Source organism: Tiliqua scincoides, chromosome 4, assembly GCF_035046505.1.
Source record: "Tiliqua scincoides isolate rTilSci1 chromosome 4, rTilSci1.hap2, whole genome shotgun sequence".
NCBI lineage: Eukaryota > Metazoa > Chordata > Lepidosauria > Squamata > Scincidae > Tiliqua > Tiliqua scincoides.
In genome coordinates, this window is record NC_089824.1 from 223,389,430 (window position 1) to 223,417,202 (window position 27,773).

General features: G+C 51.9%; 1 protein-coding gene across 1 annotated transcript; it reads right to left on the reverse strand.

Annotated features, from left to right (window-relative positions):
* Positions 1-175: 175 nt before the first annotated feature.
* On the reverse strand, positions 176-27,726 carry VSTM2L (V-set and transmembrane domain containing 2 like). Its single transcript, XM_066626403.1, has 3 exons — positions 27,583-27,726; positions 18,859-18,912; positions 176-520 (listed from the first exon to the last, which is right to left on the reverse strand). The coding sequence occupies exons 1-3, from the start codon at positions 27,724-27,726 to the stop codon at positions 176-178; spliced, it is 543 nt and encodes a 180-aa protein (XP_066482500.1).
* Between the last annotated feature and the right edge of the window lie 47 nt (positions 27,727-27,773).

The following is a 27,773-nucleotide window of genomic DNA, read 5'->3' on the forward strand; positions in this document are numbered from 1 at the left end:
TTTTACAGCGATTCAGCAGCAGCCAGGCCCAAAACTGCTCTGGCTGCCACCAATTCATGTGCCCCTCCCCAAAGGGAAGGGAAGGGTGTGCATCATGTGCGCATAGTGGGGGAAGAGTGGAGGGGCAAAAACCCCACCAGGCCATTCAGTGCCATAACTCTTAGCACGGACCAGTCTAGAGGGAGCAGGAGACATCGTCCACGGAGCGCTTCTTGAGCTCCTTGCCCGGCTTGTGGTGCTGGTGCTGGTGCTGATGTGGGTGCACGCCACTCAGTTTGCTGTGGTCAGAGAGCTGCACCCCCAGCAGCTGGGTGTCTTGCAGGTGCCCGGTTGGGGGGCTGTGGCGGTGGGACTCAGAAGCCTCCTCAGGTTCCACCCGCAGGTAGGCCTTCACCTTGTGGTGGCGGGCCTTGCTGTCGCTGAAGTCAATGACCCGGCACTCGTACGTCCCCTCGTCTGTTGGCTTGACCCGGGAGAGCCGCAGCTTGTGAGAAATGTTGCTGCCGACCACTTTCACCACCTGGAAGGGAGGGGGACGGAGGGGGAGAGAAGAGAGCATTGCAGTGATGGCAGGGTGGACACGGCAGTCCTGGGCTCCGAGTGCTCCTCAATCCATCTCCACAACTCACTAATGGAGCTAAGTGGGCCTGGCAGGGCAAAGTTCTTTACTTAAGGCAAGTATTCATTGTAAGGGGACCACTGCTTCTGAATCTGAAACAAAACCGGTCTCCTTCAAGTGACCTGGTCCTGAGTCTAGCAAGTCAAAGGCACAAAAATGCACGTTAGACTTCACAGGCAGGATCTGGGCAGTTCCAGTGCTTATGAGGAAATTAACATAAGAACATAAGAACAGCCCCACTGGATCAGGCCATGGCCCATCTAGTCCAGCTTCCTGCATCTCACAGCGGCCCACCAAATGCCCCAGGGAGCACACCAGATAACAAGAGACCTCATTCTGGTGCCCTCCCTTGCATCTGACATAGCCCATTTCTAAAATCAGGAGGTTGCACATGCACATCATGGCTTGTACCCCATAATGGATTTTTCCTCCAGAAACTTGTCCAATTTTCCACTCATGTCTTTGCACACCACACCACACCCAACCACCCCACCTGCATCACAGCAAGGGAGCCTGTTGCTGGTCCTGTTCCACAGTCCAAATCCAACAAGTCTCCTGTCTCTCACTGGCTGACCTTCACACCCCTCCAAGTCCCATACATCACTGCCTCCGTTCTGCCTCATTCTCTCCTTCCATCTGACACCATACCAAAGCCACTGGATGGAGCACCTGCTGTCCGGGCTCCCTCTGAGCTTGGCAGCAATTCTCCTCTCAGGTTCCACTTGCTATCTCTCCCATCTCTCCTGCTAGCCCAGTTTTAGCCTGAAGTTCCTCTGAACTGGGACTTCTCCCTGGGGAATGATCACATGTGACCTGTCTGTATTGTGGTGACATCACCATGAGCTGACTTGCAGTACCCCCCCCCCCCCGGGAATGCTCCTGCGAGCAGCCCAGTGAGTACAGGGTTCCACTGCCCAACCTGAGACCAGTCATGGCTAAACGTGGCTCAAGGCTCCAAAAATGGCTTTGCGGATGGGTTCACCAGATATAACTCTCTAACTCATTTTGAACAGGTTTGTTGATCTGGCCCTGGCTATAGGGGATGCTCAGCTTTGTGCATTCTGTTTTTAACTAAATGTTTCTTTAGCCATAAGCAGTGGTGTAGCAAGGTCATTTGACATCCAGGGCCCATAAATTTTTGTCACCCCCCCCCTTAATGACAAAATTAATTTGTCAGTGGGTAAAGTGCCTGCCAGGATGGGGAGCAAAATCACGTACCAGTTGGAATGGGAGCCCAGGTCTACCTGGCAGGTAGTCTGGACAGGAGCCCAGGTCTACCTGCTTAGAAAAGACAGCTCCAGAGAGCAGGTGGAAAGGGAGCCCGGGTCTACCCAGAAGGTAGATCTGGGCTCCAAATCCAGAGGGCAGCCCAGGTCTACCTGCCTGGTAAAGGTGGCTCCAGAGGGCAGTTGGAATGGGAGCCCAGGTCTACCCAGCAGGTAGATCTGAGCTCCAAGTCCGGATGGGAGCCTAGGTCTACCTGCCCAGCAAACCCTGGCCACAGAGGCCACATAAGAACAGCCCCACTTGATCAGACCATATGCCCATCTAGTCCAGCTTCCTGTATCTCACAGCGGCCCACCAAATGCCCCAGGGAGCACACTTGATAACAAGAAGACATGCAAGGCTTCCTGGGAATTGTAGTTAAGAACATAAGAACAGCCCCACTGGATCAGGCCATAGGCCCATCTAGTCCAGCTTCCTGTATCTCACAGCGGCCCACCAAATGCCCCAGGGAGCACACCTGATAACAAGAGATCTCATCCTAGTGCTCTCCCTTGCATTGGCATTCTGACACAGCCCATTTCTAAAATCAGGAGGTTGTGCATACACATCATGGCTTGTAACCCATAATGGATTTTTCCTACAGAAACTTGTCCAATCCTCTTTTAAAGGCATCAGGCCAGATACCATCACCACATCCTGTGGCAAGGAGTTCCACAGACCAACCACACCCTGAGTAAAGAAATATTTTCTTTTGTCTATCCTAACTCACCCAACACTCAATTTTAGCGGATGTCCCCTGGTTCTGGTGTTATGTGAGAGTGTAAAGAGCATCTCTCTATCCACTTTATTCTTCCCATGCATAATTTTGGATGTCTCAATCATGTCCCCCCTCAGGCGACTCTTTTCTAGGCTGAAGAGGCCCAAACGCAGTAGCCTTTGCTCATAAGGAAGGTGCCCCAGCCCAGTAATCAGTCGCTCTCTTTTGCACCTTTTCCATTTCCACTATGTCCTTTTTGAGACGTGACGACCAGAACTGGACACAATACTCCAGGTGTGGCCTTACCATCGATTTGTACAACGGCATTATAATACTAGCCGTTTTGTTCTCAATACCTTTCCTAATGATCCCAAGCATAGAATTGGCCTTCTTCACTGCCGCCGCACATTGGGTCGACACTTTCATCGACCTGTCCACCACCACCACAAGATCTCTCTCCTGATCTGTCACAGACAGCTCAGAACCCATCAGCCTATATGTGAAGTTTTGATTTTTTGCCCCAATGTGCATGACTTTGCACTTACTGACACTGCAGGTTCAACCAGGAGCCCAGGTCTACCTGCCTGGTTGATATGGGCTCTGGAGTTAAGGTACTACTCATGCCCACCCCAAACAAAAACACTGAATCCAGCCCTTGTGTCACCCCTCAGGGTATCACCTTGCTAACACCTTATTGGTTCCATGCTGTGTCATAATAATATCTCATTGGCTCTTTGAACAATCAGTCTCATTGGTCCATTCTGAGTTAAGGAAATTGTACTTTTTGTTGAATAAGACGGCTGCATTTTTGTTTTCTAATTTTTTGGCCATAACGTTTGATAGACTGGAGCAGTGTTGGGAACTCGAGTCTGACGCAAACTCAAGTCATGAAAATGCGTGATTTGGGGTGACTTGGTGACTTGTGAGTCGCATACATGGAAGAGTCTGACCTTGTGGGCAAGCATCCTGACGGTGAGCAGCAGAGAGTTCCAGCCAGGAATCAGGAGAGGGTTAATGTGAGCAGGAGGGGAGCTTGGACTGGGCTCTCTTTTCCAATCTTGGACAAGAAGGAAGGAACAGATGGTCATTGGAAAAGATCGGCATATTTCCATTGATTGAGGGAGGGGAGGAGGAGGAGCAGGGGAGGGGGAAGCCTCATTGAATGAGTGGCTCGAGAGGGTCTACTTCTGAGTAGAGCTGCAAGGATTGAGTCGTCCTGGTAAGCCTCGCAGCTGCTGCTCATGACCCTCCACCTCTTGCCACTTCTGTCCCAGCTCTCTCGCAGTCCCTCCCACCCCTCCTGCCCTCTTTACAGATGGGTGGGGAAATCAGGAGAGTGAGTCAAGGGAACTACAAGATACTCTCTCTCTCTCTCTCCCCGGCAGCAGCCCCTTTTTTCCAAGGTGGGCTTTTTAAGGAGGTGGCGACTCGACTCGAGTTCATTAGAGTCACTAAAGGGTGACTCAGAAACTGTTCCCGTTAGGACTCTTTTTTCGAGTCGTGGGGGGAGGTGACTTGGCAACTTGACTCGAGTCAAGCCCCACTGGATTTTCCCAACAATGGAATGGAGGTATTTGATTCCGATTTGTTTCATTGCATTCTGCTGTAAATTACACATTGGATGGTATTTAACATGATGGTGTTATTCCTAACAGTCACAATTTTAGTGATTTTGGTCAGTAGTGGTGTCACCCCCCTCCTTAGAGTGGAACCCAGGGTGAACTGCCCTCCCCGCCTCCCACTAGCTATGCCACTGGCCATAAGCAGCCCTGGAGCAGTGGAGTGGAGTAGGGAGGAGATGATTAACCCTTTTCATCATGCAGTGCCCCCCCCCAGTTATGTTTCCACCCACACGGGAAAAGATGCAGCTACCCCTGTCATTTCTTCCTTGAGCCTAAAGAGAGCTGGGGTTGGTCTGTGATTTGTAGTAGGAGACTGGCAGAAGGGGTAGGGTTGAGAAGTCATTTCCTTGACTCTAGTTCTCTGCTTAGGACTTCTGAAGCTCCTTGTTCCTTTGTAGAGGCCAGGACAAGAGACCACCCAGCCGAGGAGCCCAAGGAAAACAGTACAGGATGATGGCAACCTTGGTTTGCAAAAGGGGGCTGAAGAGCACAGGACCTTCTGTGAAGTCTGTCCCATGGGGTGAGGTCTTGTGAAACTTCTCCCTGTTGCACTTAATCGCAGAATTCCTTCTGGGTCACAACTTTGCTCCCCCCACGCCCTGGCAGCCTCCCCCCAAAAGGTCTAACTGTCAATACATTGTTTACCCCATTAAGGAATCACCACAAGAATTTTCTGTTAATAAGGACATTCCCCCCTCCACTTTTAATGATCAGCAAAAGTATTTTTAGGAATGCTTGTACTGACCACCATCATGTCTGCTCAGAAGTAAGTCCCATTGCGTTCAATGGGGTTTATTCCCAGGGAAGTGTGTGATTACAGCTTCAGTGTCCATTTGCTATATTTATGATTTTTCAGCTTTATAGTACGATGGATTAAAAAAAAAATTGGTGATCTTGACATAATTGATTGTAAGCCAGAGAAGGCACTCAGTGGTAGAGAAGCTATAAATAATAAACCAAAACCATAATAGACAGTCAGCTAAGAGGACAGAAATGTGCTAGAGTTCCAAACATCCTCCCAGGTGTTGCCTGTGATGCGTGTCAGATCTGTTCCCCCATAGAGGAAAAATAGAGGACACGTACAAAATTGGCAGATCAAAGCAAGCCTATCCTGAAGCCTTCTCCCAAACAAGCCATTCTGCACATGCAGGGGATATTTCATGGAAACCTCTCCTTCCTCACTGAGCAGTCTGAAGACAGGAGTGCTTGAGAGTGGAGGGCCTGAGAATATCAGAAGAGCCTGGCTGGGATAGAACAAGGACCATCCATCTGCCCACAGTGGCTGACCTGCCACTCCACAGAAAGTCCACCACCAGGCCATGGGGGCCTAAACCCTCTCTTACTGCCCCCCACACCCAGAAACCAGTCTATCACTTTCATTTAGTTCTCGCTTCACTTTCTGAAGTGAATTATGTGAGGCAGAGGAATCCTCCTGAATTGTGACAATTTGCACATTGGCCTGAAAGCAGGTACCTGGACCTTCCTCTCTCTAGCACAACTCCATCTGTGCAGATCCACCCAGACCTTCAACTCACACGGACCTTCCAAAATGGTGGCTGAACCCACCACAACCTGACTGGAGAAGGCCGTAGAAAGTTGTGAAGGGTTATACCAGCGGTTCCCAAACTGTCAGCCATGGCTCCCTGGAAAGCCACAGAATCCAGCCAGGGGAGCCATGGAATCCTTGAGAAAAACCCGTCACCCTACACAGTGTATTGGATTGTGGCCCCAATGGGGAGTCATGGCCAATGGCACAGAAGGTCAAGGGAGCCCCCAGTCAAAAATGTTTGGGAACCACTGAGTTATACTGTGCTCTTCTCCCTCTCCTGTACCCTCTTAGCAAATGGTTTGGGGCCCTGCAAACCCAGTAAGGCCCCCTTCAGCCCACAGCTCCCCCAGTCCTGAGAAGGCTGCATCCTGGGCCTTCTCCAGTGTGATGTGTCCAAAGATCGATGTGGAATCATGCAAGCTAATTAGCTTTCCTACTAAATTGATTCGCTCTCAGTATTTATCACCTAATGAAATTTAAGACTTACTCACTAGCAGGAGCTGCAGCTGCTGTGATTGGCCTGGGTCAATAAATCAGGTTTATTACCCACCCTGAGGCTGCTGGCTCCCTTCCCTATAATCACACGGGATGGGGAAGGTGATCTTTCTCCTTGCTCCCACCACCTTTGTTAGCTGGAGGCTTTATAGTGTTTAGGAAATGGTCTGGGGTCACTCTCAAAAGTGCCTGGTTTCAAAGGACGAAGAAAGTGAACGGGAGGGAGGCTGCGGCTGAACAGGGCATGGGGGAGATTTACGAGAGCACCGCCTGGAAACGGCCTTTGCTGCTGCCTACACTGGCAATGGGAAACGGAGCAACCAAACTGCCAGCAAGCGGAGCAACTCGGGCACCCCTCACTCCTGGCACGGGCAGCCTCAGTCAGAGGCACAAGGTACACTTTGGTGTGCGGATGGGGCGCCAGCCCCCTGCCTGCTGAAACAGCCTCACTGGGGCAGAAGGGTCATGGGTGGGTGCATGAATTAGACAAGATGGCCACTGTGAGGACAGGCCTTGCTTGTGTGGTCCACCTGTTGCTGCCTTCAGTTTGGAGGATCTCAGGTCACAGGTGCAAGGGAGCTCTACTGGAGGAGGGGAGGGCTCCAAGGGGAGGCAGACCCCCGTGAACTGGGCACAGAGACACCACAGAGAAGGAGGCTCTCTTCTGTTGAGGCACAGTGTCTTTTTCAGCAGCTGCCTGCTGGTGTCTCCCTGCTGGCTTTTTACAGGCTGTAAGGTGCAAAAGAGAGCGACGAAGATGATTACGGGGCTGGGGCACCTACCTTATGAGGAAAGGCTATGGCATTTGGGCTTCTTCAGTCTAGAAAAGAGACGCCTGAGGGGGGACATGATTGAGACATACAAAATTATGCAGGGAATGGACAGAGTGGATAGGGAGATGCTCTTTACACTCTCACATAATACCAGAACCAGGGGACATCCACTAAAATTGAGTGTTGGGAGAGTTAGGACAGGCAAAAGAAAATATTTCTTTACTCAGGGTGTGCATACTCTTCATCATCATGGGCAATCTGAGCCTAGAGGGACCAACAGTCCAGCTTGGCGTAAGTCAGGTTCAATACAGAGAAAACGTGTGTCAGTGTTCTTGTAAACATGAAGAAAGTCATTCATGGAGGGCAGCCCTGTCAATGAAACCTCCAGCTTCAGAGGCAGTATACCCCTGAATGTCTGTTGTTGGGGAGCCCCCAACAGGAATATGTCCCTTGTCTGTGAGTTATCTTGTGGGCTTTCCACAATGATGTGGCTGGCACTTGCAGGTCAAGGTGAACTCTGCCTTTGGTCAGGCACAGCAGAGCTCTTCTCATGGGCTTAAACATCTTAGGACGACCAGGGACAGAAGAACGTGTTGGGCTTTCTACAGAAACAAAGTGCAGGTCTTGGGTCCTGCAGGGGGAGGCTGTGTGTTCCACAGGACTTCATGGAGCTAGGAAAGTGTCTTCTATGGAAGAGGAATCTTCTGAGACAAGTTGTGTTTCTGAAAATGCATGGACTCTCCCAGAAGAGAAAGTAGCTTGATGTGTGTGAAGCCTGGGGAGTCAACTGGGCAGGACGGTAGCAGTCCTGATGGACAAGGACGGGGCTCCACAGCTGCCTCCCCCAGCTAAGGCAGCCCAGGCACCTCTGGTCCTGGCTTCCCTCACATCCCAGTGGGGCTGACTTGGGTATCTGGATAACTAGCCAGTTGCCAACTGCTCCACAATAAGATCAGTGGCATGTGAGGCTGAAATCATATGTGACCTTGTTTATGTACATCTACACAAGATTCCTGGGTCTCCTCCCTCCCTCTCTGAGAAGGAGCTGAAACCCTTTCAGTGACCCAGAAGGATGCCACCAGTGAAGACCCTCTTGACCAGCCCCAGCAGTTCTGGGGCCCTGCCAGCATCTGTGAGCTGGGCCCGTCCACTCCCTTTCCTAAGGTTTGAGAGGAAAAAGCCTGACCCTCCATCATAGCAGAACAAGGATTCACTTAGAGAAATTAACAGCCGGCAAATTCAGAACCAATAAAAGGAATGCTACTTTGCACATCTCCCAGCTCAGACTGGGGGATTCTCCGAGTCAGGCGATTATAAAAGGGCTGAATAATTTTATGGCCCTTAATAATCTTCTCAGCTATTCAGGGGGGAGAAAAAGCAGGATGATGTTTCACGCTCTATCACAGGGGTCAGGAAGGGAGGCTCCAGTTGCATTTAACACTGCACAGTGTTGGGGGGGGGGAGAGAAAGCAAGAACAGGGAGGTTGACTGAGGATATGGAGGGGGAGCAGCAGAGAGGCCTGGGCTCCTGGGTGGAGCACACACATCCAGCAACATTCAGCGGGTGGGGCTGCTGGGAAGACTGCAGGTTGAGGCTGTTTCAGTAGTTCACACATAGTTTCATAGCAGCACAATGGGGGGGGGGTCTGAGAAAGGCTTGCAGGGGACTGATAAGCATTTCTGTGGACAGCGGAAGACACACCTGTCAACAGGTGTGCTAAATACCAAAACCACATGAAGTAATCAACACAGCACATTTCAACCCTGTTCCTTATCTCAGTATTCTTTACAACCCTGTAAGGTAGGCCAGTATTATTGCCCATACTGGATCAGGCAAGGGCTGATCCAATTTGGGCAGAGAGGTGGAAGCTCACTTGTGAGTTCCTGGCCAACAAAGGTTCCTGGACGTCTGAACTGGTGACGCCCCGGCTTGCACTCTCAGCTTCCACCGTGCCACCAGTCTTTGCATGCTGCCACACATTGGAAAGGAGCACATTAAGTTTGGGTCAAGCACATGAAAGGCCATGATGGAGAGCTGAGCAGAGGGGTGGCTGCAGGCTGGGATGGGAGTTTCCGTAATTTTCAGTAGCAATGCAGTGCCTCCCTATTGATCACACACAGGCTGTGTGTCAAAGTGGAAGATGATCACACTCTTATTCCCCCCAGTGCTGGGGATGAAGTGTTGCCCTCTGCCTTTGGCGCAAAACACCATTGCCTCTATGGTACGACACAATCCCATGTGCCATCTGGCCACCTCTGCAACTGCTTTGCCTTCAAATAGCAGCTGCCAACGTCCTCCCATTCTTGTCCATAAATATGCCATCAAGTAACTGGCATAAGTGAAACACATACAGGTACAGCTGAGGTGCAGTGGCTGGTGAGCAGGAATGGCTGCAGGAGACCTGAGTTCCAGTCCTGCTTGGCCATGAAACACCTGGAGGTGGTTCTTGCAAGATGCTATTTCTTCAAAATAACCTACCTCCTTGCAAAGAAAATAGTAATTTATCCAGCAAGTAATTAATCTGAGGAATTTCTTGTGATGGCACCTGGCCTTTAAAAGAGGATTGGGCAGAGTTATGGAGGAAAATTCTATTACAGGTTGCAAGAGGTGTTCAGAAGCCATAGGTGTTCTGGACACCTTCAGCAAAGACTTCCTCAGCAGCATAAAGAATAATAAATGAAAGCTGCATATGTGGAAACTCAGCTTAGGGCACAAGCCCCCTTCGCTGGCCCAGGAGTGTCACAAAAGAGCTGTAACGCACTTTGTGCCACTCTAAGGGAAGTTAGGCTGGCGCATAGATGTGCGCTGGCCTCCCCATGTTGACGCAGGCCTCAGGGAGAGGTAAGTTTGTGCCAGATGAGCTTGGCTGATGTAGAGGTCTGGGGGGCTTGGGGAGGCAGGACAGAGTCGTTCCAGCGTGGAGGGAGGGTGGGCGTTCCTTGGGGCAGGCATTCATAGGGGCGGGTGGACAGGGAGTGGGAGGAGGGCCAGGATCAGGCATTTATGCTAGATCCTAACCCCAATCGTGGGCAGCCCAGGGCAGTCCCAGGCTGCTTGGATTTGCATCTCCCCCTGAGGTGGTGGGACTGAAGTGGCTCTCCTTGGGGCAAGGAGAAAGGTTTCCCCTTGCCCCTGGCTGAGCCTCTGGCTGCCTGTCACTTTTGCTGGATACAGCGCAGGCCAGCTGGACCGCCTGTTCCAGCACAAGTTAGAACTGGGTTGTTATTAAACTATGTGTCAAGAAAAACTCTCTAAGATTGTTGAGATAAACACATTGAAATCCGGAGGGATCACACCACGGACTGAGTGACTGCATCACTGCCTTCACTGTGCACCTCCTCTCTTCCCAGGTGGAGAGGATGGTCAAGATGCCAAGGTAGCGGGAGGGGGAGTTGGGAGGTGTGGATTTTCCTGGGATTTCCAGGAGCCCCTGCACCGCTGGGATTGTGTGTGTGTGTGCAGCCTTTTAGGAAGCGCTTCCAGTGAGGGCTCTGATCCTGCATCTCTTCTTTTAAGAAATGATCCAAGCCTGTGGTTGCCCAGGCAACACTCACACTTGAAAGAAGACTTCTGAGTCCCAAGCTGGGCGTTTCCTGGACCAAGAGTCAGCAGAATTCAGCCCCAGATGTTTCCGGCCTCAGGGCTCCTTCTCCACCACCTGGCCAAGAGGCCTTCTTGGTCATTGCACCTGTTTACAGGATACTCTCCCTCCCAGTGGGGGCTCCCCCAGTACCTACTTTGATGTCATTCTGGCCCCAGGCAAAAACCTTTCTATTCTTTCAGGCTTTTTAAACCCCTTTTTAAACTGCTACTGTGTTTGTTTTGCTCGGCTGCATCTTTTTCTTCCTGCCAACTTATTGCCTAGATTTGATGTCACTGGATTGCTCTGCAGTTTATGGTTTGTAAGGTGCCCTGAAAACACTCAGGTGTTGAAAGGAATGATACAATTTGAGGAAAAAATAAACAAGTAGCTTATAATTATTTCTTTAGAAGGAACCCTTTTCAGTCATGCTGAGAGGGCTTTCCACTGATCATTCTGTAAACACATCCTTCTGGGATTAAGGGAAGGGGATTTATGTCAAAGAAGAAAACCTCATTTCAACTGGAGACCCCATCCCAAATAATTCTTCGATAATGCCCACTTCCATGGATGCACAACAGTCCAGAAGCATCTCCCAAATTACTTTAATGGCTGTTTGCCTTCTGAGCTCCTTTAAATGGTAGACGAGTATCACAGATGGATTGTTAGGCCTTCTGAAATGGAGGGGCCATTAGAAAACGGGTGGCAATAAATTCCTCCCGTGTCTCTGTCTTGGCTCAGAGCACCTTCTCCAGCTCCTTTTATGGCTTCCAACCCTCTTCAGACTGACAAAATTCTACGTCCCCCTGTTCTACTTAAACTGTGTAGACCTCCGAAATGGGTCTTCGGGGGATGCCAGCATCTTTTCAGTGCAATTGGCACAAAAGTTAATTTCACCCTTGGCAAGAATTTATGGGTTACTTATCCCTGTGACGGCGCAGCTGCCTGTCCTCTTGGGTCTCATGTGGCATTTCTGCATCTGACTGTAGATCTTCTTCAAGAAAGTGAACATTCCTGATGATGTAGAAACAGCACCCCCCCCCCCCGCATGAAGCCCCTGCTCTGTTCTTGAATCCCCTCTAGCCTAGAAGCAGGCTGGATGTTGAAGGGTGTGTTGCTGACAAATAACTGCGCTATTTGCTTTGGAGTTTCCCTTGCTGCACCTCTAATTCTTTTGAAACTGCAGATGGGAGTGGAAGATGGTCTTCTGGGGGGAAAAGCTGCAAGGAGGGAAGTTGAGGAGAAAACAGCAAGTCACAAAAGCCCCAAAGTTGCTTTTAGACCATCTCATTTCCATCCCATTTCAGTCAACACTCTGCAGTTCTGCTCCAGGTCCTTTTCTCAAAACAGAATTGTTGGCATCCTTCAGTCTCAGAAGACTATGGTATCGCGCTCTGAATGGTGGTTCTAGAACAAAGTGTCCTCTCCAGTGCGCGAAGCCTGGGTAAAGAAGGTATGGAGGATAGGCTGTTTCCCATGCAGCAAATCCCCCCTCTCCACGTCGCTGAAATGGTCCAATGGAAAGGCAGAGGCCAATACGGTTGGTTCCAGCGGCGTCGCAGGAGTTGCCAGAACGTGACTGTGTTCAGCCATGAACTGCCTCAGGGACTCCGGCTCTGGATTTTGCCTCGAGGTTGACTCCTGAAGCCTTTTCCATAACTGGATGTAGCCACAAGGCAGTGGAGGTTTGGGATCAGAGTTTTCCTTCTCTCAGATGAGCTGCCTTCCCAGGTAGAGTCCCATCTACCCGGTGGCTATTTAGTCACCTCTTACGACAAGTACAGCCAAACTGAGGGCCTATTCTTATCCCCAGCCCCTGGGGGTATGAATAACATACCAATAGCAAAACAGTATATGCCGCATCTAAGAGGACCGTGGCCTGTTGAGGAGATTTCTAGGACTTCTGTGGGGTTCATGCAGAAGAGCCCCTGACAGGTCAAGCCAGGCTGCTCACCTGCCACCAGTCTCCCAGAAGCAACCACCAAAGGTCTGTGCTAGGCCTACTCATGTCCTAGTCCAGGGGTGTCAAACTTGTTTTATACAGAGGGGTGAAGTTAGCATTCAAGGCACCTGCTGAGGGCCAGAAGTGATGTCATTAAGCAGAAAGTGACATCAAGCAGCTGATGGTCAGAAATCAGCCCTTTATTCTCACAAAAACACTCATTAACTGCAAATGACAGAAGAGAAAATACCAAATCTTGGTCATATTCCAAGATATGGGGGTCCCCAATTTTCACGTAGGCTGCTTTTCAGCAGTAACACCTCAGCACCACTCAGCAGCTGAGAGCCTGAGAGCCGGATAAAGTTTCCGGGGGCCGTATCAGGCCCCTGGGCCTTATGTTTGACACCCCTGTCCTAGTCTGCCCTTTGTGATTCTTTTGTTTGAGCGCTGCTGTAAACTGCCTCCAAAGAAAGACAAGCTGCAGGAGGAAGCAGAACTTCCCGTGGGCAGCCCCATGGACCAGGCCTGTCTTCCTACTGCTCTCTTCCTGTTCATGGTAATCAGGATCTGCCCTAGAAGTTGTTGCCTCCTTGCCAGTTTCAGAGGGTCCTCTGCCAGGAGTCCTGCAGACTGAGCTCTGGCTCCCTCCAGTGTTGCTCCAGCAGGGTCATTCACACAACAACCCAGAGTCCTTGGCCCAGGCAGTCGGGAGACAAGAGGGGGCTGTCTGATATAAAGCTCACACCCCAGCAGTTTTGTCCCTCCCGTCTACCCAAAGGGCTCAGCCACCTGGCCATCCCCCTACCTCAGGCTGGAGTCACCTCTGCGAAGCACAATATAAGCCCACGAGAAGGAGCCATTGGCAGAAGTAGTCTCAGCAATAGCTGCTGGTCGTAGTAGGCCGGCGGATGTCGAGGCCTGCCTGGGTCAGTGCTGCGCAGGCATCGGGGCAGCAGGCTCCTCAAATCTCTTGCCCACTGGTGTGATCCAGAAATGGACCCCAGGATGGGACTGTGGCAGCCAGGCAGAATCAGGCCTCCTTCTCCATTGATGCTGACAGATTCCTTCCTTGGGTAGAGCCACTGGGGCGGCCACGCTGGGCCCACACATTCAGGGCCAATATATGGCCATAAGGGGGGCACACTGGTTGAGTTGCCCTGGGCCTGCACCCTTCTGGGGGTGGCTCTGGATGCTACTAAGAGCCAGGTGAAGGTTCAGCCTCCCTCCCCCCCATCACGACACTCCCAAGTACATCATTCTCTCTGGAGTAAATGCCATTCCTTCCTCAGGACACTGCGCAGTCACAGAGAAGGCAGCAGGATCATCTCGGATTCTGGATCCTGGGTGGCCACAACACTCGGTGGCACGGCTCCTGCAGGTGCTGTGTGCCATGTGCCTCGGTGGGTGGCATTCAGAAAGAAAGGCTGCCCCTTCTGCCAGCTCTCTCCAGGCACTCACACAGCATAATTCTGTCCTGTCCCTCTGCATTTCCCAGCTGAAGACAGAGCCACAGTGGCACCACTCCTCTTCTCAGGCTGAGGAGCACTGTCCACCCCCCCCCCATTGCCACACCTGGGCAAGGGCTCTGCTCTCTCAGTTGGAAGCTTTATTCCTCTGCTCTGCAGAAGCCTGCCCTCCAGCCACCCTTTGTTCTTTGTCTTAAAGACACAGCTGAGAAAAGCGCAACTGCCAGACCTGATCTGTGACCAGCCATCCAAAATAACCACCAGCCGCTCCCTTAGACAAAAAGGCAGGCTGTGCACTTCCTGGGCCATCATGTGCCCAGGAGAGAGACGTCTGCCTCTTATTCGCACCCCAAGCCACACAGAACATCCACCAGGAGCACTTTCACAGGGCTCCCAAACAGAAAAGCAAGCAAAGGCCGTGCCTGGAAAATAGGGGCTGCCCCTGAGCTCCCCTCCTGGAGCGGAGGGGGATGGAATTTTGGCTGTCACTCTGCCACACCACTGACCACATCAAGGTTGGACCGCCAGGCCTGGCTTCCACTTGACATCCACCTGCGAAGGAAGGGGGGGCAAGTCTTGTGTGGTGCTGAGGTCGGGGAGTGTGAGTAGCAGCATCCATAGGCCTCGTGGGCCTGTGTGGGATCAGGCCGACCAGCCCCGCTCTGGGTGGCAGGCTTCAGAGGCAGCTGCTGCCACAGCGACATCAGCCCAGGCAGGCTCTCTCCCCCTCCCAATGGGGGACTCTGCGCCTGGCAAGCATTATGAAAATGACACAATGTCAGAGGAATGGCAATTAGAATAAGTGCTTTTTAAATATTAGTCTATTTTTATCGTGGGCAAAACCTCCTGCTATAATGAGCCAGCAGATAATTGGGGAAGCGCTGCCTGATAATTGGGGAAGTGCTGCCCCACCACCACCATCAGAGCGGGAACAGCATGCAAGCGGGAGACCAGCAGGCCAGGTGTGGGGGGGGACACGCCGCAATAGGGCACAAACGTTTATTTTAGTTAACCAATTAGTGCCGCTCCCATTCCACTCACGTGAGCCTAAATGGTTCAGGAATTCTCATCCGCTCAGTAAATTAGATCATTGCCTCCTTAGCGCTAACTTGTTCTTTAGATGCTGGGAGAAATCAAATAAGAGACTTCCCAAGCTGACAGGTGTGTGCTTTGCACCTTCGTGACAAAAGAAGCACAAGGACATCACTGACTGGAGCACGACTCCAGTCCCAGGCAAAATGACACCTTAGGGGAGGACGCTTGGCTTTCCTCATCTCCTCCCCCCCCCACCCCCAGGGTCCGAGGGTAATTCCCATCTTGTTTCTCCAGGGTGATCATCAGAATCAAGACTAATCTATCCGGGATAAAGCCCAGACAGATCACACAAAACGAGGACCTTGAAATTGATCCCAGGGAATTGAGACTGTTGAGTCTCGATTCCCTGCAAGTGCGCAGTCCCCTCTCCCACCAGCAGTGTATGGCACAAACAGTGAAAGGACACAGGAGGCCATGCCAGCCAGACCCTTTCTATCCACAAAGAACCACCATGCATGGTTCCAAAGAAAACTCTTGCCAGGTCAGACACACCCTGCGCTACAGACACACCCTGCGGTGCAAGGAACAAACAGAGACCTGCCACCAGCCTCTGCTCACTCCACTCCTCATTTCTCTTGGCTTCTTGATAAACACAGTCACATTATCTGTCACATTCCATCACATTATCACCAGCCAGCTGGCACTTGAATTATGTAGGCAAGGTTCAATAAATGATGTGCAGCCCATGTTTGAGGGAGGCTTGCACTAGCTGTCTTAGGGCTGTTCACACGGGCTGTTCCAGGTAAGGGGCTGATGCGTATATTGAATGGCCAAGGAGACTTACCGATATTGGTGGCTGCCCTGTGCCTGCAGGCATGTGGAACCAGCTGCTAGTCAGAGGCAGCAGAATGCACACTTCAGTGTGTTGCCTTTTGCAACAGCTGGAAACTGCCCATTGCCGCCATTAGAACATAAGAAGAGCCCCACTGGATCAGACCAGAGGCCCATCTAGTCCAGCTTCCTGTATCTCACAGCGGCCCACCAAATGCCCCAGGGAGCACACCAGACAGCAAGTGACCTGCATCAGGGTGCCCTCTCAGGAGAACTGGCTGTGCCTTCTGTATCTCACAAAAAATGGCCTCTCTCTTGGACCTTTTTCTCCTTTAACAGCTCCAGCCATGGGATACAACTGATCTGATCTGAAGGCCAATGCAGAATGTATCTGGAATCCAGAGTATGTATCTGACTACCTTTAATAATGCTCAGACCCTGCAGAAAAGCAAACAGGGATTCTGGGTGCTCGCCTCACCTTTTTGGAAGTCTGGCTCTTTGGGGATCACCAATCTGGCCCTGAGCGTCACTGAAACTGGTACAGGGACAGCACCCAGGCCTCCATAGGAGGAGCCAGGCCATTTGATGCTCCAAGACAGCTTATTTCAGACAACATTCCTGCAAAATGTGCATACCAAATTCACTGTCTGAAGCGAAGTCTTCAGACTGCTCATGCTCAAGTCACACCCCCTCCCCCCGTGGGACAATTCTTTCTGTCTGTGCCAGCTTGTGGGTGGAGGAAACAGGGGTTGTCCCATTACATTAATTTGTGACATTTACTATCTAGTGTCCCTGAATGTCAGTTGGTTATTTGGAAAGAGTACCATCTGGAGAAGCCACAATGAGTCTTGTGGCACAAAAGAGTAGGAGATTTATTACTATGTAATTAATTAGTGTTTAAGATGCCCAAAGGCTCTTCTTGTTTTCCTGCTACCGACTCAAGCAGCTCCTCTGGAATGTGTCCCCTTTGAGAAATAGCCTCAGCAAAAGTTTTTCTGCATACTAGAAAGACGCCAACATTCACCCCCTGACCCCCAGGATTTTGTAACAAATTGAAATGTGTTGATCTCCAAGAATAAATCTGATCTGGCATCTGTTGGATGCTCAGCTCTCTTCTAGCGCATGTGCATTTTCAGTTTTGCTTCTGGTTTGCTGCTGCCTCTGGACCCTTTTTTGGTTTCAATACATTTGCCATCACCAAAAGTCAACTGTTTGGACAGCTGTGCAGAATGACTACCCAGGGACCATGGCTTAGGTTCCCAGCATATCTGGATGATGAAAATTGCCTGAGGCCGGATTTCCAGCAACCACAATAAGTGCCCAGCGATGCGCTTCAAGGGACGCAGTTCTATCCAACTTTCCAGCATTGATGCAACCACAATACAGCCCCGAGGTAAAGGAACAAACTTTCCCTTACTTTGAGGAGGCCTCTGTGACTACACCCGTCCCCTTGGGATGAAGCAGACTCCGCGTTGGCACAGCTGCATCAGTGCTGGAAAGTTGGGTAGGATTGGGCCCACAGTTTCTTTGGAAGAAAAAAGAGATGCAGGCAGGAGAGAGAAAACCAGGCAGAGCACCCAAACCAGGAGAGTGTTGGTGAGTGCCTGACTTTCTCCGCAGGAGTTTTACTGTGGGTTTCCTGGCCTCAGGCAGCCCCATCCATCAGTGTAAATGGAAGTCAAAGGAAAAGCAGAAGTCCTTGGCCCAGGCGATTTATTTCTCACACTGTCCTTGTTCTGGCAAAGAACCGGGCTGCAATTTATCAGTTGGCCGCAGGAGGTAAAAAATAGATGTGGTTCCAGCAGGCCCCGAACACTCCCCTCCAGGAAATTTAAAATCCCGCAGCAGCCACCGGAACCGTTCTGGAGTCCCATCATTCATGGCACTACCAATGCCGACGTGTCAGGCAGGAAACAAAACTGAAAGGAGCGCCGCGACTACCTCCTGAGGACGCTGCCCTCTGCAGCTGTTGCATCAGGTAGAGAACGAATGAGCAGCAGCGAAGGGGGTGTATCCCACTCTGGCCGGGTGAGGGGGTCCTGGAGCATTTCTGGGATACTGGCAATCACAACATGCCATGCAGAAGACGGGCAGGCAGGGCTGGGGATCAGCAGGCAGGAAGCCTGGAAGCAAGAGGGTCTGGCAGCTGTTCAAAATTGAGTGGGCAAACCAATACAGGTTCTGGTGGCACAAACCAGAGCAGATTCTGGTGGCTGTGCACTGCCACCGTGCGCTCTGAAGTGCCCACACCAATGGCCAGCAGCTTCCCAGGCGCTGCACCAGAGCAAGTGTGAGGGCAGTGAGGGCAGTCTATGAGATGTTCGTGGGAGGATCGGGTAGAGAATGGGGCAGGCAGGGGGCAGATCCTGGCAGCATCAGAACACCCATGAGCACTCCAGTGGGGTCCAGAATGCCTGGCTGCCCACACTCAGCACCAACAGGAGTCTGGAGGGGGTTGCATCGCTTAGCAGCCAGGCCTTCGACCCATCACCCCAGCTAGCTGCAGAGCTCCTGGGCAACTCAAGGCTTTGCCATCAGGGAGTCCTTGGACTTCAAGGCTTTAGGCAAGCAGGCCTCCTTCTGTTCCACACACCTCCACGTGAGTTCCTCTTTCAATCCCAGAGGAGAAAGGTGCCAAGCAAGGGCGCAAACCCGGGGCCGGAAGAGGCCAGCACCAGGCAATGGGTGGTTCTATGGAGGTGATGCAGGATAAGGCCCTTCATACAGTTCTAACTCCTTCTTCTGGAGTGCCATTTCCTTTGCCTGCAAACTGGATTGAGGGTTGCAAGGAAGGCATGGGGTGCAAGAATCTGAGCGCCCCCACCCCACTGCTTCCCTCGGCACTTTCCCCCTTGTCATGCCTGCAAAACCTTTGGCTGGTTCTCAACATTGCTAAGAAGAAAGTTACTGCGGTGCCCTCAATTTAAAGTCTTCCCAAGAAGTCATTATCGAAAAACTCACGCTTATTTTTGTCGCTGCGTCTTTCCCGGCTTCTTCCTGTGGAGATGCTTTTAGCTGTGGGGAATGGAGGGGAAGAAGGAGGGAGAGAAGAGAGAGGAGGAGAGAACCCATTAGTTCAGCTTGGGGAAAAAGCAAGGGGGGGAGAGAAAACCCATCAAACTAATTCACACCTTGGCCTTTAATGCAGTCTTCAAAGGGGAATGCTGGGGAGAGAGGGAGGGAGGAAAGGGGGTGGGTGGGTGGGGGGGAGAAGAGCTTCCACCCATGGAGGGTGGAAAAGGAGAGAACTAGAAGGAGGCAAATGTGAGACCAGGTTGATGGGGGGGGGATAAAATCATTGGTGCAGCCCTTGTTGGACCCCACTCACTTCCTTCGCACTTCTGCACAGTAAGAGGTGATACTAGGACTGCGGGCACAGGAAAGAAGCCTTCACATGTTTACAGCACACTGAGGTTCCAGGAGTTGAAAATGCTAGATAGACACCATCCTTGCAATGGTCCTGTAATGCAGGCCAGCATTCAATTGCGGGGGGGGGGGGGGCTGAGGCAAAGGAAGATGGTTAGCAGTACCGGATAAGTCCATGGCTGACCCCACACGTCACTCAGACGACTCATATTATAATGCCGTTATACAAATTGATGGTAAGACCACACCTGGAATACTGTGTCCAGTTCTGGTCACCATGTCTCAAAAAGGATACAGTGGAAATGGAAAAGGTGCAGAAGAGGGCAACTATCCTAACCATGAGTTAGGCTGGCACAAGTCCCTTGCGCCAGCCTAGGAGGGTTGCAAACTTGTCGTAAAGCACGTTTGCACCTCCTTGTGAGCAAGCTGCACCAGGCACAGAGGCGCACTGGCATACGGAGGTTGTATCCAGCCTCCATGGTGGCTTGCAGAGTGAATCTTGCGTCAGCCGAACTCAGCGGATGCAAGGCTCTGGGGTGGGCAGGGAGGAGGTGTTCTGGGGTGGGGGGAGGGCAGGTGGAGGGCGGTCTGGGGGTGTGCGGGCAGGGAGCAGGAGGTGGGGCTGGGATCTGTCCAAGGACACACATGGGGCTGCAAATGGCTTACCTGGGTGTAAGGGAAAGAGTTTCCCCTTACCTCTGACTGAGCCACTTTGGCACCCTATCTTGCACTGAATACAGTGCAAGCATCTTGGCTTGCCTGTTCCAGCTCAAGATAGGATTGCACTGTAAAATATTATTGGGTTGGGGCACCTCCCTTATGAGGAAAGCCTACAGTGCCTGGGGCTCTTCAGTCTACAAAAGAGGCTCCTGAAGGGGGATCTGATTAAGACATACAAAATTATGGAATTATGCAGGGGATGGGCAGAGTGGATAGAGGGATGTTATTTTCCCTATCGCACATCACCAGAACCAGGGGACATTTGCTCTAATTGAGTGTTGGGGGGATTAGGACAGACAAAAGAAACTATTTCTTTACTCAGTGTGTGATTAGTGTGTGGAACTCCTTGCCACAGGATGTGGTGATGGTGTTTGGCCTAGATGCCTTTAAAAGGGAACTGGACAAATTTTTGAAGGAAAATTCTCTCTCTCTCTCTCTCTCTCTCTCTCTCTGCTTGCCTAACCTGGGGCTCACAGGGGCTTTTTGAGGATAGTCAATTCTCTCTCTCTCTCTCTCTCTCTCTCTCTCTCTCTCTCTCTCTCTCTCTCTCTGCTTGCCTAACCTGGGGCTCACAGGGGCTTTTTGAGGATAGTCAAACAAGACCCCTGTGTGCCACCTTGAGCTCCTGGGAAGAAGGGTGGAATACAAACTGTGATGCAATGTCTCCGTGCATTGCACAGCCTTCAGTTCTGCATGCAGGTCTGAATCTTCTGTAACAGATTGTAGGGCAGTATTTTTTTCATTAAAGATGTATGAAGACTTCTTTTTAAAGAAGAACAGAACTGGTTCTGGCAGAATGAACAGGAAATAGCACAGAACAAGCAGTGGGGCCTTCAATAATGAGTGGGGAGCTGGTGAGGAAGTCAGGCAGCCACCCTTGAGGGAGAGGAGAGGCTTGTCCCAATTTTCATAGGTACAGCCAGTAGAGATGACATCATCAATCTAACCGGTCATGCTAGAAGCTTCACGCTGATCCTCTCCCACCCTCTTTTTTGTTCCGTTTCCAGCCTGAGGAGCAGGCACATGAAATTTTAAAGCTAGCTTGAAGTGAAAGGTAGTGGAAGGAGCAGGGCATTAATGCAAAGAAATAAGAAGGGGGGAAACCAACACACAATACTCCACAATATGGTTGCATCTGTTGTAATCTGTTGCATAATGTAAAAGCAAAAACAGAAGAGGAGAACTAGGGCAAGCAGGGCTAGGGGAAAACAGTAGCATTTTCCCTTCAACCAGAGCAGAGCCATCCCTGGAGGGTCTCAGAGGAGCAGACCAGGTCTCCCCAAACAAAACACCAACCAGGCACTGTGCTATGACCAGGGATGTGCGGGGGGGGGGGGGGAAGGTAGGTGAGGCGGAGCCTCCCCACCAAAGTCCTTTGAAAAGTGCCGCCACTGTGTGAGGCACAGGCAGAGCAAATGGGTTGTTGGGCTTGGGTGCCCCAGACGGCAGTGGCGCATTTTGAAGGACTCTGGTGGGGCAGCTCTGCCTCACTTGCCTCCCCACCCACTGCACATCCCTGGCTATGACTGGAAAACAGGAATGAAGGGTCTGCATCAGAAACACTCCAGAAAGCAAATCAAATTCCTGCATAGGTCAAAATGGATGTTTGTGTGTGATCAAGTAACTGAAGAAATGCTGGAGACATTTGTCTGTTCTGCAGATGAGCCATATCCAAAGGGCAGCCTATTAATCCAGGGCAGAGACAAAACACAATCCTCATCAGTTTCTTTTTATCACTGTTCCAGCAGAAGCCTGGACCTGATCACTCAGAGGCACATTCCACTGAGCCTGGCGGAGGAGCTCTCAAAAAGCCTGCACAGGATTGCAGCCTCAGTCCTCTTCCACACAGAACACAGAGGGATCCTGATCTCACCCATTCATGGCCTTGTTCACAGACAGACAGCAGTGTAGCTGTTCCCCTGCCTTGGAGAGGGGGGAAAGGTTCACTAGGGCAAGTGGGGGAAGGGAGAGAAAGATAGATGAGGACTCAAGAGGGCACGAGACCAAGCGGAGACATTCACGCCACCACAACCCACTCCACTTGGCGGGGGAGGAGAATCAGAAGGAATAAGCAAAGGACCAAGGCAGGGAGCAAACAACCAGGAGACAGGCCCCATTTCCCAGCCCTGCTCAGGCTCTGCTGGCTGGCCAAACCACACCAGCCACACTTCTCTTTTAAATATCTGCAATCCATGCTTTCCAGGTCTCCCCCCCCCACTGCAGCCAGCCACAAAGCAGGTGTACGCACACACACCCCTTCCTAACTGAAATATTAATCCACCCCAAGCCACCTCCCACCCTTCACAACCAGCTCTCCACAGCCTGTTACCCAGCCCTTGCTGTGCTTCCACTGGTAGTCCAGCCATACCTGTTCAGAGCCAGAAAGGCAGGAAGCTGCTTGGTTATTTCTCTTTTTAAGTGGGAACGGAAATGCTCTGAAATGCTGCATTCGCGACTCAAGGCCACACTCTGGGCGGCAACCACAGAAGTCAGCAGAGCTGAGGGCTCTTCAGTCAGCCTACATACTACATACTGCCCCGGATACTGTTCTCTGGATGCCTGGGAAAAGTCCATTATCTCAGAAAGTAGAAAAAGTTGATGATCTCCCATTTGACTGTATAATGCAGACTTTCTTTTGTGCGTCAGTGATCAGGATGTGTTTGGTTCTCTTTAATTCTCACCTTTTTTTAATGCTGTTTCAAACAAGGGGCTGCACACACGGCTCTGTCCTTTGTTTAGTCACTGCGTGAAGAAAGCCAGGACTCCTGAACAGTCTTTCCAGGCACCCCCATCTCAACACTTCCCATTCCCTCTTCCTGAGGTAAGACAGAAAGTCTCAGCCCCCTCCCCAAATTTTAGTCTCCAGGTTCATTGGGGAACGTTGTGACAGAGAAATTGGTAAGAGCACCATCTGGAGAGAGGCTCTGCAGCCCAGGAATGCAGCACCTTCATGGATGTGCCTGGCCATGCCACTCTCTGTTGCTTTGTGTTAGAATGATGTGCCATAAAGGGAAAAAAAACCTCACAAATACTCCCAGAAACCCAGTGTAAGGAAAGCAATGAAGCCGGCCCAGTTTAGCTAAGCGACAAAGTTCTGACCCTCAGCAGACGAAGGCCAAGAGAGTGTTGGGAGGGGTCAAGGAGAAGGGAGCTTGAGCCTGCTGAGCTCAGCAAATCACGGCTGGAAATGCTGAGACCCTGCAGGAGGCAAGAGGGTCATCTGTCATTGGGGGAGGCTCTTCTGCCGAGTCAGTCAAGTAACAGAAGGCAGCTGGCAGCAGACTGAGGGAAGGGCCGGGCAGACACAGATGCCAGCAAGCTGCTCTTGGAGGCAATCAGAAACACTCAGCAAGCTGTACCTTTGCTGGCTCCCTATGGTGCCATTCTGATGGTGACGGATTCAAATCATTCCACGTAACCACTTTCAGGTACCCACACCTGGAATGAAGAACCTGCAATGGGTGGGCAGGAAGAGGCTCCCTGCTTCTCCGAATAAGCCATTCAGTTATCGAATCGGCCTTTTCAGCCTCACTAGATGCTGTTTCAGAGCACGATACCAGAGTCTTCCGAGACTGAAGGTTGCCAACAACAACAGTATCAAAAGAGAGCCCTCACCTGCAGAGCTGAAGGTGGGGAGCTCTCTCCAAGAGATGGGGAGCCGTGGAAAAGCAGGGACCCCAGTCGTATGGAGACAGCCCTCTGTGCATAAAGCTGGAGGGGTGGAGGCCTTTCTTCACACTGATGGGCTGCACCTGGACACATGGACCAGTGGGGTTTCTCCATGCCTCTTTTCATGGCAGAGGAGAGAGGTCGACAGAGCTCCAAGTCATGTGCAAAGGGAGAGAACAGCAACTGAGAACCATTTCCATAGGATTAGATGGATCCAGTGTTCAGAGTCTGTGCTTGGAGAAGGATAATCTTTCAGAGAGCACTGGGAAGGATGTGAAATAGGCACACCTGTGCAACACACAGAGCCCACCACAGCCATTTTCCTGAGTTGTGGATACCTGGGACACCCTGGTTCTTGCAGATGAGAACCAGAGGCAGGCACACTTCACTCCCTCATGAAGAAAGGGGCATCCTGTAGAATGCAATGATTTTTCCTGGATGGACAGGCACCCTCCCTGAAGGGGCAGGCGAGCCCAGTCAAGAGGCCCTCCTGGCGTCCTGCCATCTGCTTTGGCTCAGTCGGCCAGGGTTTGGGTATGGGGGGAACCTGCTTCCTGGCTGCTGGAGATGCTACTGGGGTCCTCTGAGCCTCTCAACCATAGAGTGTGGCCTGCCTCAGGGAACGCAGCTGCAGGCGCCTGCTGACCCTCTGCCTTGGAAACGCCACTATCCACATGCTGCAGAGCCAGGCAGCGGCAGGTCAATGCTCACCCCACCAGGCAGGCCTTCCCTTGTCAAGGCAGGCAGGTTTGGGACTGCTGCATATCTTTCTCCTTTGGCCTAAGAGTTAACCCCCAGTGTCCAGCAGTGGCAAAGAGGGGCTCCTGATCTGACTCATCGCCTGGCTCAGAGGTAAATCTCCCTCCCCCCTCCCCTCCCCCAGCTCTCACCCCCCTGCAGGTCCACATGAGAGACTCTGACATCTCTCCCCCACCCCCCGCAGGATTAATAGAACTGCTGGTCAGAGCCTGGTGTCAGACACAAATGATACAGCCTTATTAAAATGACAAGAGGCCTCTCCTTGCCATTCTCTGGGCCGTATCTCTGTGTGCGCAGAGGAAGAAACAGAAAGAGGCCGCTGTTTGCCAGGCCTGATATCAGGAGAGAAAGACAGGAAGTGGGAGATGGAGTGGCGGATAGTGGAGAATGAGAGCGAGGAGAAGCGACAATGAACACGGGAGCACAAAGACAGATGTGTTTGCTGATGGCTTCGAAGCCTAGAAGGTGGGGGCGCAGTGGAGGAAATGGCACTCAACCCCCAGAGAAGGAAGGGAGGTCAACACAGAGGGCGAGGCCCTTGGTTTCCATGGCCCAGCAGGCTCTTCTGTGGTTAAGGCAGACTTTGAAACGTGCCACAAGGACGAGCCTTTGCAGGGGCATTCCTGGGAGGCTCTCCTGGCATCCACCTGCCATCCCTGCCTCTCCCCCTCCAGGGGGAGCTCCATGTCCAGGAGGTCACACAGCCCCTGGATACAGGACCCAAGACCAGGGGATTGCTCTTCGGGGTGTTCTTTATGTGTTGTAACACTGGAGCAGGTACAGGAAGAAAAGGGGCGCTGGTGGATCCAGGTGAACCTGCCGAGGCAGGTAAGTTGGTGGGGGAGGCAGGATGGAGAGGAGAAATGGGGAATGGGGTCAGTGAGGGTGGGGAGAGGCAACGATAGGGGCAGGGGGAGGATGGAATGAGGAGGCAATGGTGGGAGAGGGCCAGGAAGGAGGTGGGCTTGTCACAAGTCTGCAGGGACCCGCACTGCCAATCCTAACCCCTTCCAATCCTGCAGCGCAGGTCCACACAGCAGGTTCATTGATGCAGATCTGAGTAAATCTCCCTGCACTCTCATGAAGGTTTATCTCCTACCAGATGAAACTCTGAAACTCCCTTCTCCCCCTCAGGATGCAGCAGCAATCATTTTTTGTTCTGCAGCACCACCGGAAGAGGGGAAGACTAGGACTGGGCTCCCAACCTCGTCCAGTCCACTGCCTCCCCAGGGCCTGGCCTTCCTTGGTCCTTTCCCTCAGGCAGGGGAGCCCTGATTCCTCCTTGCTGGGGCCGCCTTCCTCAGCGGCCACCACCTCTGGCTCTTTCTGTGGGCGGCGGCTCTTCTGCTGCCTCCTTGCTGTATTGCAGAGCCAGGTGCTCCTCTGCTGGGTAAGGCTGCACTAGCCACCCTGTAGCTGATTGACAGCACCACGTGAGTCGCCCCGGCCAACACCCAAGCCACACACCCTGCCCTGCCCCACGGGGTGCTGTTGTGGCTCACACCACTTTGGGGCCACTTTGGTGCCAGGCAAACTTTGACGGGTTCCCAGAACCTCTAAGGGAGGTTCTTGGGGGGTTTTCACCTGTGGCTGTTTCTATTTTATTGCTATAGTGTGTGTGTAAAATGTTATAAACTGCATCATCCAAAAAAACAAGTTATCTCGATGTTTGGAAACAGCATGTCTGCAACTACTGGCTGCTGGGAGCAGAGAAGAGGGTCACTCCCATCATGCTTTGTGCATGAACTGCCCCTGTGGCACCTGACAGTGTCAGGTACGCCATAGCTGGACGCGCTCTCTGGGGTTGACCCATCAGGACCTCAGCTGCAGGCCCAACTCTGCTTGAGACTGTCCTGGCCAAACCCCACCTTTTCGGGGCTGTGATTACAGTAAGAAGCAGCTCCCCAGATTCAGGGGGTGTGAAGAGGACCCTCCCTCAGAATCACCAGGGAATACAAAGCAGTGGTGGCAATGACCAAATCTGCCCACAGAACCCCTTCCCAGAATGGTAGCTATTGATGTCTTATATGAATAAATTGTCATTCATGGATTCAAAATAATTTCTTTTCTTTGATGCATCTCCGGACTTCTGGTGCTAGGGTGGTGCTCCTATGTGAGAGTGAAGGTTCTGTCTGATGGGGGATATGGACTCATAAGAACATAAGAACAGCCCCACAGATCAGGCCATAGACCCATCTAGTCCAGCTTCCTGTATCTCACAGTGGCCCACCAAATGCTCCAGGGAGCACACCAAGTAACAAGAGACCTGCATCCTGGTGCCCTCCCTTGCAGCTGGCATTCTGAGGTAGGCTACTTCTGAAATCAGGAGGTTGCACATACGCATCAAGGCTTGTAACCTGTGATGGATTTTTCTTCCAGAAACTTGTCCAATCCCCTTTTAAAGGCATCTAGGCCAGATGCCATCACTACATGCTGTGGCAAGGAGTTCCACAGACCAACCACACGCTGAGCAAAGAAATATTTACTCCAGAGGACGTGAGCAGGAGAGGCGGTCACCGTCTGCTCCCCCAAACAGAATGGAGCATTTCTGCAGCACACCTCAAGCACCTGGAGCCCTTGCATGTGTCCCCTGCAACACAGTCACAGGCAGTAAACCTAATGAGACCCTGCCCCATCATGATGCAAATGCAGGTGGGGATGGGGCAGGAGCACTGGGGAAGGCTCCCCTGACACCCTCCTCGGAACTCCTGGCACAAGTAACATTTGGCTTTGGGACTTCAGCCGAGGTGCTCCAGGACACAGCAGCAACCACAGGAAGACACAAAGGTGCCTTGTGTTGAGGATCCTGCTCTCCCAGTACAGTATTGTCAACCCCAATGAATGGGGCAGATCATCTCGATTCAGTACCCTGGACAGCAATTACCAGGACAGACGGAGACCCCTTCCTTTTGACAGGAGATGCTGCCAGGGGCTGGACAGGAGGCCTGCATGCAAGGCAAGGGCTCTACCCACTGAGCTGCAGCCCCCTTCACCACCCCCACCAGCTGGGACTGCACAGCAGTCGCCTGACAACACAGCTGGTTTCCACACAGGCTCCCTGCAGGTGCTTCTCTCACAGTGCATCAGCATCACTAGGGATACCTCAGTCGCAGGGGTGGAGGGAGGGAGGAAAGGAAGATGGAGGGGGCATGCAAGAAGGGGGGTGGGTACCTGATTCGATGCCCAATTCTGCTTGTCCGTCCAGTCCCTGTGAGTGCGCACGTACCACCACTGGATCTCTAGCGAGTAGGAGGGGGAGCCACTGCCGCGGAAGGAGCAGGCCATCTCCACATCCTCACCAGCCCGGGCAGTCATGTCATGGGGGGTTTCAGTGAAAAATGCTGCAAGAAAGATAAGAAGGC